Source organism: Morchella sextelata, assembly GCF_020137385.1.
Source record: "Morchella sextelata strain SCLS chromosome Unknown scls_6, whole genome shotgun sequence".
Taxonomy (NCBI): Eukaryota; Fungi; Ascomycota; class Pezizomycetes; order Pezizales; family Morchellaceae; genus Morchella; species Morchella sextelata.
In genome coordinates, this window is record NW_025408621.1 from 1476146 (window position 1) to 1488099 (window position 11954).

General features: G+C 45.1%; 2 protein-coding genes across 2 annotated transcripts; both read left to right on the forward strand.

Annotated features, from left to right (window-relative positions):
• Positions 1-443: 443 nt before the first annotated feature.
• Positions 444-3858, forward strand: H6S33_011505 (uncharacterized protein; the record flags this gene model as incomplete). Its single annotated transcript, XM_044842874.1, has 3 exons — positions 444-2685; positions 2746-3501; positions 3554-3858. 3 exons carry the CDS (start codon positions 444-446, stop codon positions 3856-3858), a joined length of 3303 nt encoding a protein of 1100 aa, XP_044696273.1.
• A 3286-nt stretch (positions 3859-7144) lies between these two features.
• On the forward strand, positions 7145-10702 carry H6S33_011506 (uncharacterized protein; the record flags this gene model as incomplete). Its single annotated transcript, XM_044842875.1, has 4 exons — positions 7145-7169; positions 7270-7495; positions 7549-7675; positions 7730-10702. 4 exons carry the CDS (start codon positions 7145-7147, stop codon positions 10700-10702), a joined length of 3351 nt encoding a protein of 1116 aa, XP_044696274.1.
• Between the last annotated feature and the right edge of the window lie 1252 nt (positions 10703-11954).

Consider the following 11954-nt stretch of genomic DNA (forward strand, 5'->3'; position numbering starts at 1 on the left):
GGAACTTTAAAGAGATCTCCCAAGGCTCTGCGAACGTGTCAACAGGACAGTATTCAAATACCGTTAGAGATAATCACCATCCGTCATATGCTTCTCATACTCTCTATCTATAACATCATAACCATCCCCTCCAGCCAATTCTATAAATCGTAAACCTATCAGTATCCCTTGTTCGTAATCAATTCCAAGGCCGCTACTTGCTACTATATATCATGGTTGGCACAGCTCCTTACCCCAACATAGAAACTACCTCATCCCCGTCTGAGAACGACCTAGCCCCTTTACATAGCTCCTCCGAGTCACTACTTCTCCCAAACGACCTCACCATGATAGAGGTTCCGCATCCAGCTGGCCTTATAACTCAAAGATTAAAAGACACTACACCTCCCCCCACCGATTCTATTTCCCCCACTACAGCTCGTATAGTACCTGCGGATACAACCATGAATGCTGCAACTACCCTTACAGCTATAGCTACAGCTACCGCTACAGCTCCAGCTACAACGTCAGAAGAGCCCACTCGAACCACTGGACCAAAACCCTCAAAAACGTGGCACCATAGCCCAAGGACCTCACCTGGACCCTCCCCTGATGTAAGAGCTCGAAACAAGAGCCTCTCAATTATACCAATATCTCTCCCTCCTCCTAGCGTCATGGGCGCTCCTTTGGTATCCCCCAGTTTACAGTCAGCACCAGCACCGCAGCCGCAGAAAGCAAGCTTGATGCGAAGAGTATCAAAAAAGCTTCGGAGAAGGACATCTAACCATGCGCACGACCAAGATGAACGAAGCGGACCCCTGATTATGAGACATCGCAGCGACAGCTTCACCGGAATAGGAGGGGGCGCCGGAGAGCTGGGGCGCATGGGAATTCAGGACGACATTAATTTTGACGACGAAGATGAGAATGCAGTAATGTTTGAGGCGTTGGACGGGAATGATGGCGATTCTTCTACTGCAGGCAGAGAGAGAAGTGGATCTGTTATGGCCGTTCAACAGAGTATTATGGAGGGCGTTTTGGTTCCGGAGGTGCTACAGCATGGGATTTCTTTAACGCGGGTGACTAGAAAAAAGAGAATCTCGAGAATATTCACGCTCGATGTGACAAGTGCACGGGTTTCATGGGATCCTACAAAGCAGTCATCAAGATTCTACGTCGATGATATAAAGGAGATACGGATGGGGCATGACGCAAGGAATTATCGCGAAGAGTTTCTGATTCCCCTGGAGATGGAGGACCGCTGGGCGACTATCATCTATGCCGAGCCGGAATTGGATGGAAAATTAAAGACACTTCACATTATTGCACCAACCGTTGATATCTTCAAGTTGTGGACCACAACTTTGGAGAAGATCCTTCGATATAGGACTGAGTTGATGGCGGGCTTGGCTATGCAAGGAGAGAAGTTTGTTGACGCTCATTGGAGAAATTACATGGCTACTCGAAACACTATTACGCCACCACAATCTCCAAAGGTCGAAAGACTCTTATTCGAGGATGTTGAACGCCTTTGCCGACGTCTACATATAAATTGCTCCCGCCAGTTTCTTAAAGATCGTTTTAAGCGTGCAGACAAAGACAACTCAGGATATCTGAACTTCCCCGAGTTCCAGAAATTTGTGCAACTATTGAAAGAGCGAGAGGAGATAAAAGATATTTGGAAAAATGTTGTATTCGACATGGAGTCGGGAATGACCAAATCTGAATTCAAGGCTTTCTTGAGGGACGTCCAAAAGGTTGATGTCGTTGCCGATAAAGCTTATGTTGATAAGGTCTTCCGCAAATTCTGCCGGAAGTCCGCACAGCATCAACGTGCACACTCGGAGAACTTCACCGGAATAGTTCGTTCAGCGACGGGTCACATTAGGGATCATTCGGAGGATGCACGCATGTCAATATCTGCTTTCTCTGACTTTCTATTATCAAGCTCTTACAACCCCCCACTCCTTACATCGACACCACCTGAGAACCTTGTCCTTGATCGACCTTTGAACGAATATTTCATCTCGAGCTCCCACAACACATATCTCCTGGGACGTCAAGTCGCAGGCGAATCCTCAATCGAAGGTTATATTCGGACCTTGCAGCATGGGTGTCGTTGTGTTGAGATAGACTGCTGGGATGGAGATGATGGGCGTCCAATCGTTACACACGGCCACACAGGTACCTCCGAGGTTTACTTTACGGACGTTGTCGCAGCTATTGGGAAATACGCTTTTTTGGCCTCGCCATATCCTTTGATACTCTCGCTCGAAGTCCATTGCAGCTTGGGACAGCAGATCGTCATGGCAAACATCCTTCGGAACGTGTTGGGCGAAAAACTCATTTTAGAGCCTTTTATCACAAACTCATTTATCCTGCCGAGTCCACAAGACTTGAAACACAAGATTCTGGTAAAGGTTAAAGGAAGTATTAGGCAAGAATCAGCATTACTCAAAGAGGATTTCATTGCGATGGCAAATCGTTCCGCCGGAAGTCTTTCTAGCTCCCCGACTAAACAGTGGATTTCTGGGAAGGGCGTTGCTTCCAGTGCAAGCAGCAGCGGAACAAGTGCTTCAGACGATTCAGACAATCCGGATGGGTCTAAGAATAAGCAGAGAAGGCCGTCGGCTAAAATAGCGCCTGAGCTGGGGGCTCTGGGAGTTTATTGTAGGGGACAGAAATTTGTGAACTTTTCACTTCCTGGTAAGTTCTGACCTCTAAACCTCGTGATCTATTGAGGTTGAGATACTAACGAGCTCACAGAGAGTAAAACCTTTAACCATGTTTTTTCGTTCCAAGAGAAGAGATTTGAAAAGTTTTGCAAGGACTCGGAGAAAAAGTGGCAACTTGAAAAACACAATGTTCGCTATTTGATGCGTCTTTACCCTTCAGGCTTCCGTGTCAACTCTTCAAACTTTGATCCCAGCGGCTTCTGGCGTCGGGGCGTGCAAATGGTTGCTCTCAACTGGCAGACCTATGATCTCGGGCTTCAAATCAATGAAGCTATGTTTGCAGCCGGGGATGACAGGACTGGTTACGTTTTGAAGCCAAAAGAACTCCGTGGCTCGAGATCCACATTTGATCCACCTGCCGATGCTGCTGCAGCTAAGACGAAAAAGGATAAAAAGCTGGTTAAATTCTCGATTGAAGTTATTTCAGCACAGCAATTGCCAAGGCCAAAGGACCACAAAGCCGACGAAGGAATAGATCCATTTGTTGTCGTCGAAGTCTTTACCGCTGATGACAAGGAGAAAGGTTCATCAACAGGCGAAGGAGGAATTGACGCAAGCGAGACGAAAGGCATGAGTGGGCTCGGTGCACCCCAGAAGAGGCGTACAAAAGTCGTGAAAGATGATGGATTTCACCCGACATTTAAGGAGAAGATGTCATTTTCTGTCATCACAAAGTTTGAGACTTTAGTCTTTGTTCGGTTCTCGGTGTACAACGCCGGAAACTCGGACTCAAGCGATCGCACTTTAATTGCCACATACACGGCTAAGCTCATTTCACTTCAACAAGGTATGTTGTCGAATCTCTCGAAGCTTTAGATTCTAGTTACTAATTTTAATAGGATATCGTCATCTCCCGCTTTATGATCTCCAGGGTGAACAATTCCTTTTCTCAACGCTCTTTGTAAAGGTCGATGTTAGTCCTATCACAATTGTCGATAGAGAAGTCCCTGTTCGAGCCTCTACGATGGACACAATAAAGTCGGCTCTGAGTAGGGGATTTTCTTCGGAAAGGCGCTCAGTCAAGCACAAACATTCCCAGTCGCAATCGCAGTCTCAATCACAACCACTACCAAAATACCATAACAAAGATGACCAAAATGGCGGGACCAGTCCGGTGCAGATCACAACAAGAAAGACGAAATAGATGTATTAAAGTATTGTTGATAGAGGAGTAGGCGTGCTTTTAATTCTTTCTTTTCTTTTTACGTTGTGGGTTACGTTTTTTTTGCTCTAGTCAGCTGCGAGAGGCGGATTGAGGGGCTCCTTGACGGGCCCTCTTATTTATTTTTTTATTTTCGTTTAGTTATGGGTAACTGGGCTGGGTGTTTTTTCTTCTCAAAATTATTTTTTGCGTTATAAAGGGTCAGGAGTTTTTTGAGGGAGTATTTCTACCCCCTTTTCCTTTTTCTTTATTTTCTTCGTTCTGGGAGGGTTATCATGATTTACGACTTTCTTTTGTGGTTTTATCATAAGTCTTTGGCGTATCATATCAGTTTTAAGAGCTGTTGTTTTGACTTTCTCTTTCTTTCCAGGATGGGTTCTAAATCCATGAAACTTACTTATGTCGAAACGGTATATCTTTTATTACTGGGAGCTGCCTGTGTTTTGTTTCTGGGCGGGACATTTTTGTATTCTCTTTCTTTTAGCTGTTCTTATTTTCAGGCGTTTCTTCTGTCGCGCGCTGATGGCAGTGGCGGCTCTGAGGATCATGGCACCCACAGTTTAACTGCGTGGACAAGGAGCGGACAATCAATACTTGCCCCAAGGACGATTTCTTGGTCCTGTTTGGACAAGAAATACTCCCTGGATGATTCCCCCCCCCTTCCTCTTCTCTTCTCCATGTGCAAGAAACTCTATGAGATTGACGTGTGCCGTGGTGATTATCACTTTCAAGCTGGCTGCAGCGCCAATCCTGGACGCGTGGCGTGAGAGCCGGCTGAGATGGAGTCATGGCTTCTTGGTGGTTTACTTTTCAGCTTGGACTCGGTGTGTTTCTTGAAGTTGGAGTTAAAGGAGTTTGTACCAGCTGAAAATTGGGAGAATGTGCATATACATGGATGCATAATGTACATGTAGGCAACCATGTATTTAAATATGTGGTGAGAAGTATGAATTACATATATGTATGTATGTGTAGTTATTATAATCTCGGAATAATTGAAAATGTGGTTTATCCATCAATTTTAACCTTATTAAAATATAAACATATTTCCAGCTTCTGGCCCGGCGCGAATGTTTCGACTACATGTATGTGAATTAGGCAGAGACCGGCTGGGGAGGGGCGCTCCAGGGAATATTAAATAAACATGGAAGACTGTCCTTGTCAGTTTTTTCTCTATCCAGTAATTAAGCTGAATATGAGCTGCGGGCCAATTGCAATGTTATCACATTACATAGCGCAGTTTAGCCTATCAAACTCGAGTGATAGCCTATGAACATAGATATTTCACCTCTGGTTTGAAGTCTAAGGAAAGAGAAGATGTATTGGTTCATTCTAGAATAGTAATACTTACTAGTTAATATCGTTGCCCTAGGTTGACTCATTCGAAGGCCTGTTTCGTCAGGTGGCATATTGAAACTCAGTGAACACATCGCGTGGTACCTGTCGCGAACAACCCGAGCATGAGGGGGAAGCATAAGGACCCCTGATCGGCTATTAATTGGATCAAATCAATAAGCCTATGTACATGTTCACATGCGGTTAAGCGCGCTTAGACCCTACAGTGCAGTGTAAAGCGGTTAATTAGTGTTTACATTCTAAGTTGATGAGGAGTTATATACGTATCCGTTAGAACTTAGCTGGTTTCTGGTGTGCCTTGGCGCCCGGACGCCCCTTAGGTATCACCTTGGGAATGGCGAATGTTGAAGTCCGTAAACTACATGTACACCGTTCGCATGCACTGCGTGGTAGGGTCTTCAGAGTTGGATCCATGATCCAGGTGGGAGTCGTAATCAGGGTGAGCTACGTGTATCCAATGAATATAATCCTGGTGGTATATAACATCACAGTATGTTTTGTTCCTTTTCTCTCCAGAGCTCTCTCTTTTTTTTTTACTGGCGAAGTAAATTGTAATCACCTTGCTTGAATCAGGTTTGAGCTTCCTTTTGTTCTCCGTCCATCTCCGCCTTGGCTTCCCCAGAGAACTTGTTTGCTTCAATAATAGCTAGCTAGCCTAGCCAACTACTAAGATATCCTATTTTTATTAATTTCGTCCTACCATTAGTGGTGGAAGTACATGTATATTTATACACTTTTAATTTGCGTCATAGAATATCACTCTGGAATGGCCTTTTGAGCGGGATGCACTCTAGTGAATTCCTTCCTGGCTAACCAAACAAACATATAGAGAATACAGCATTGTAGAATGAAGTAACCCTATATATCTATTATATACCTAGAATATGGTCGAGTATAGGTATATGTGTAGAACTGATATTGCTTATTGCAAACCCCCTCGAAGTATATTATCTGTTGAGTCTCTGGTCCGGTGTACCATATAGGTGTACACGCTAACAGATATATAATGTTTTGCGTACTCATGTATATGAGGAGTTTGTTTCTGCTCCGCTATACGTGGTATATCGTTTGGAGCTAGCTGAGAGCCGAATAACGTGTAACATACCTCTTCCGGAATTTCTAGAAAGATACATGTAGCTATCTTGGAATGTCGCGATGATCGAGTTCAAGAGAAGTACATGTAGTTGTATGCATCCTCTATTAAGAATCAGAGAGACATATTATGTTAAGGTGATAGATCTCTGGGTATATATCAGTCGTGATATCAAATGGCGTACATGAAATTAATATCGATCGAAAATACGCAGGGGGTTGGTAGTTAATCTGAAGCTGGGGGGCCTAAAGTTAACGTGAGAAGTTGAGATTAGCAGAGTGGCTACCTTAAAATAAACTTCTGGAGAGATGTGGAGATATGTTTTGCAATTGTATAATATTGCGAGTAGCTGGTTGGACCTACAATGGCACGCTGGTTTAAAGGCTTAAAATGTTGGCTGTTTTCAGCTCAGCTTCATGTGTTCCTAAGCTGCAGGGCTTCAAAGCCTTAATTAATCAAGGCTCCCATTATATCTACACGTGATCTAAAGCCGGGTAACGTTAGGGCAGCAGCAGGTGGGAAAGACTCAACACCTTTCTTCGATCTTGTCTCCTGTAATCACTTCAATCATCTTCGCCACTTTGGCATATTTATCTGGATCTCGATTTTGATCTATCTAGATTTGGCTTGATCTGCAATCCTCGAGAATATATTTTTCTCTCTTCCTTCGCGCCAGCTTTGAGATTTTTTTCACGGAACTGATACTTGGGTGGGGCACCTAGTCCGACTCCCCCACAAATAGCGTCTACGCCCAGCTATCCAACCCCCCCCCCCCCCCCCCCTAAAACCTAGGAACACAAAAATCTTAAGTTCGCAAACATGGACGGCTCTTTCACCCATCTTGGTACGAACCCTCCTCTACTCCCCGCTTTTCTCTATAAATTTCTGTGGTCTAGCCTGTTTATTTGCGCACAAAATACTGACCGTTTGTTGGCGTTCTGTAGGGAATCATTTCGACGATACTGCTTCTACCATTGAGACATCTTCAGTTTTTGACCTCAAAGCTCGGCGTCATGACGACGATGACGAAACTGTTGATGAAACACTCAGTTTAGCAAGTGTCCCAGTTGGGCGCTCTGCTATGGGTGACCGGAACTACGGCGAGGAGACCGATGGGTTAAGCACTATGGACCCAGAAATTGAAGCTGAGCTCCCATCGCATGCCTGCGCGTGAGTTGTTATTATTGGGAAACTGGTTTGGACTTTGCTAATTCTTTGTATAGATATTGCGGCATCCACTCAGCGTCAAGCGTGGTTAGATGTTTAGCATGTAGTAAATGGTTTTGCAGCGCAAGAGGAAATACCTCCTCGTCGCATATCATCAACCACCTTGTCCGCGCTCGCCACAAGGTGCGTTTTATTTATTTTTATATTTTTTTGGCAATAATGTTGACAGTAATCTAGGAAGTTTCACTTCACCCTCAATCACCTCTCGGAGAAACAACTCTAGAATGCTACAACTGTGGAACGAAGAACGTTTTTCTGCTCGGATTCATTCCCGCCAAATCCGATACTGTTGTGGTCCTTCTCTGCCGTCAACCTTGTGCTGCTATGCCATCAAATAAAGACATGAATTGGGATACTTCACGCTGGCAACCACTTATTGAAGACCGCTCTTTCCTCCCATGGTTAGTTTCTACTCCAGGTGATGCCGAACAGCTCAGGGCGCGTCATCTCTCACCCCAAATGATTGGTAAGCTTGAAGAGCTATGGAAAGACAACGCGAATGCTACGGCGGCCGATCTTGAAAAGGGTGCTGGAGTCGACGATGAGCCTGCTCCAGTTTTGCTCCGCTATGACGATGCATACCAGTATCAGAATGTGTTTGGGCCGCTTGTAAAAATCGAGGCAGATTACGACCGTAAGCTCAAGGAATCCCAAAGTCAGGATAATTTGATTGTGCGTTGGGATATTGGATTGAACAACAAACATTTGGCTTCTTTTGTCCTTCCAAAACTGGAGCTTGGAGACGTTAAGTTGGCGGTTGGCGATGAAATGCGGCTGCGTTATGTCGGAGAGTTGAGGGCACACTGGGAGGGAGTTGGTTACGTTATCAAGATTCCGAATAACCAGAGTGATGAAGTCACCCTCGAGCTTCGCAGGAACGGAGGGGATAAATCCGTGCCGACGGACTGTACACTTGCCTTTTGTGCGGACTATGTTTGGAAGGCGACAAGTTTTGATAGGATGCAGCTCGCAATGAAGAGCTTTGCTGTGGATGAAATGAGTGTCAGTGGATATATTTACCATCGTCTACTTGGTCACTCAGTGGCAGCCGCACCATTGAAAACGAGTATGCCAAGGCGCTTCTCAGTTCCTGGCCTGCCAGAACTCAATGTGAGCCAGGTCCATGCAGTGAAGAGTGTCTTGTCGAAGCCGCTCTCACTTATTCAAGGGCCTCCGGGAACCGGAAAAACGGTTACCTCAGCTACGATCGTCTATCACCTTGCGAAATTAAATGGTGGACAAGTACTGGTCTGCGCGCCTTCTAATGTCGCAGTTGACCAGTTGACAGAGAAGATCCATCGTACAGGACTAAAAGTTGTCCGACTCACGGCAAAGTCCCGCGAGGATGTCGAGTCTCAGGTCTCGTTCCTTTCTTTACACGAGCAGGTCCGTTTAAATGACAGCAACGTCGAGCTGGCCAAGCTAGCGCAGCTGAAAAATGAATTGGGAGAATTGTCGTCTCAAGATGAAAAGAAATTTAAACATCTCACCCGGGCCGCCGAACGTGAGATTCTTACTAACGCAGACGTTATCTGTTGTACTTGCGTTGGTGCTGGGGATCCCAGGCTTTCGAAGTTCAAATTTAGAACAGTTTTGATCGACGAGAGTACCCAGGCTGCCGAGCCAGAATGTATGATTCCTCTGGTTCTTGGATGCAAACAGGTTGTCCTTGTTGGCGATCATCAACAGCTCGGACCAGTTATTATGAACAAGAAGGCTGCGCGTGCAGGTTTGCACCAGTCCCTTTTTGAACGCCTTGTTATCCTTGGATGTGCACCAATCAGGTTGAATGTGCAATATCGTATGCATCCTTGTCTATCGGAGTTCCCCAGCAACATGTTTTACGAAGGAAGTCTGCAAAATGGAGTTACGACACAGGAGCGATTAAGGAGGAATGTTGATTTTCCTTGGCCAGTAGCGGATACTCCCATGATGTTTTGGAGCAATTTGGGAAACGAAGAAATATCTGCAAGTGGAACCAGTTATTTAAATCGGACAGAAGCTTCGGCATGCGAGAAGATTATTACCAGATTTTTCAAGGCTGGTGTTCTACCCTCGCAGATTGGTATCATCACCCCTTACGAAGGCCAACGCTCCTATATTGTCTCCTCCATGCAGACAAATGGCTCTCTTCGCAAGGAACTCTACAAGGAAATCGAAGTCGCCTCTGTCGATGCTTTCCAAGGTAGAGAAAAGGATTATATAGTCCTATCTTGTGTGCGATCCAATGATCATCAAGGGATCGGTTTCTTGAACGATCCCAGACGTCTCAATGTGGCCTTGACCAGAGCAAAGTTTGGGGTTGTCATCCTTGGTAACCCGAAAGTGCTATCTAAACATCCTTTGTGGCATTACTTATTGCTGCACTACAAAGAGAAGAATTGTCTCGTTGAAGGGCCTCTTAGTAATCTTCAGGTCTCTTTGATCCAGTTCTCCAAGCCTAGACAGACTTACCGTGGACCGCAGAGATATCAGATGGCTTACCAGACTGCCCCCGGCGGGGGTGTTCCTACCGGATCCAGGTTACCCGGCGGAATTGGACCAGCGGTTACCACTGCTACGAGCCCTTCTACCAAGCTAAATAGGCAAGGTGAATACAATGGCAATAATAATCACGCTAGACTATCTGAATATAATGACTCCGGAAGTGTTATCGGATATATTCCAGACGATGTCAGCTCAATCCATTCTGTTGCTGTGACAAGCGCGTTCCCACCAATGTTCAGAGGGTTTGCCATGGAAAATTGGCCTTCCCTTCCTCCACGTGGAACAACAGCTCCTTCTACCATTGCACCAAGCGAAGCAGATGTATCTATTGCTGGTGCAAGCTCTGTCGCAGGTGGTGGCGTGCCCCTAGGATCTTCTGCGGGTTCAGTTATGGGAGGAAATAATGGTATTGGATCGAAGCAGACAAGTTTGAGCCAGAGTGATCGTTTGAAGAGATATGTTGAAAGCGGAAGGAGCGGTCTCGGTATGGGAATGGATTTGAGCGGCGGATATAAAACCGGCGCGGAGGGCAGTGTTTACGGGGGAAGTAGCATTGGTGGCGGTGTCGGGGTTGGGCTAGGCAGGAGGGGGGATGTGGATGACGACGTCCGCAGCGTTTCTACGGCTTTTGCGAGTCAGGTGGGGGTGACGGGATATGATTGATTCAATGGTGCCGGTTATCAATTCTCTCAAGAGGGGACATAGGTATGAGTGCGGTGCTCGGGATCTTCTTATGTTTTTGAAGGCACTGCCTGGTTCTGTTTCAATCAAGGGGACGTATTTATAACATGTGTCAAGGAACATAGCTCATCCTGGTCCACCACATCCAGCCAATTGCGGCTTACTGCGGCGGTTTAAGTTTGTTGTCAAGTCGGGTCGGTCGGTCAATCGGTCAATCGGTCGCAGGGCTTTAGAGTGCATTTTTTCATATGCAAGAAGGCTATTTCGACGAAAAAACGGAATGAGGCTCTATATCAAATGGGAACTAAAAGAGTAAGATGAAGGGGGGGGGAGTAGTCTAGTACTTAGGAACGGGGGAAGAATTTAGAAGAGGATAAATAACGTCATTAAACTAAGAATGCATACTCCCTCACTGATTAGAAAGGCAGACATTTCTTTTTACTTGCAGCCATTTTTAAACTTAGAGTCTGATATACATGAACTAGGTGTTGGAAAAACGTACTCTTTCTTTTCTCTTCCTGTAGGGCATAGATAGCTTGATTGCGGTGGTTCAATGGACTATTGACCCTTTCTTCCGTATTACCTTGTATTTTACATGTAGCTGATCTTTATGTTGCAATAACAAGTAATGTCCTTTCCCCATACATTTAACTTTAATATTTACCTTTTGCTTCCTGCGAGAGGATGTTAATTTGTCAGTCGTGAGAGACTACATGTAGTTACATAGCTGTATACATCATGCTTAGACCTACCTAATTATTTCCATTCTGCATGTTTTCTTTTCTACAGCCACAATATTAGACCCCTGGGATTCATACAATTGTATGTTCGGTTTGTAGGGAGGTCTGGCCTAATTGTGTCCTCATGTGGACGTTAGGATAGGCTGGCAGTTAACATGGAGACAACTGGCCAGTCTCCTAAATATATCAGCTTTCTTATGCGTTTAAATCAATTGCCTACATATCAAGTAAACTATGCCGGGGGTTGTAGACGTCAAATACTCTACGACATTGATTTCTAGTAGATTCGATATTCATTAGGATTTACAGGCGACTGGATAGATTTCTCATCAATTTTCTCCGGGTATGGGAATAGCTGCACATACAGTGAAGTAACTGACTCCTCCATAGTATGCACCATAGACCTCTGAGATGTTTCTGGAGTATACATATATATAACTACTTGTAATATTTTACAAAGATTACTTGACATTTGGTCAATCAAATACCCCACT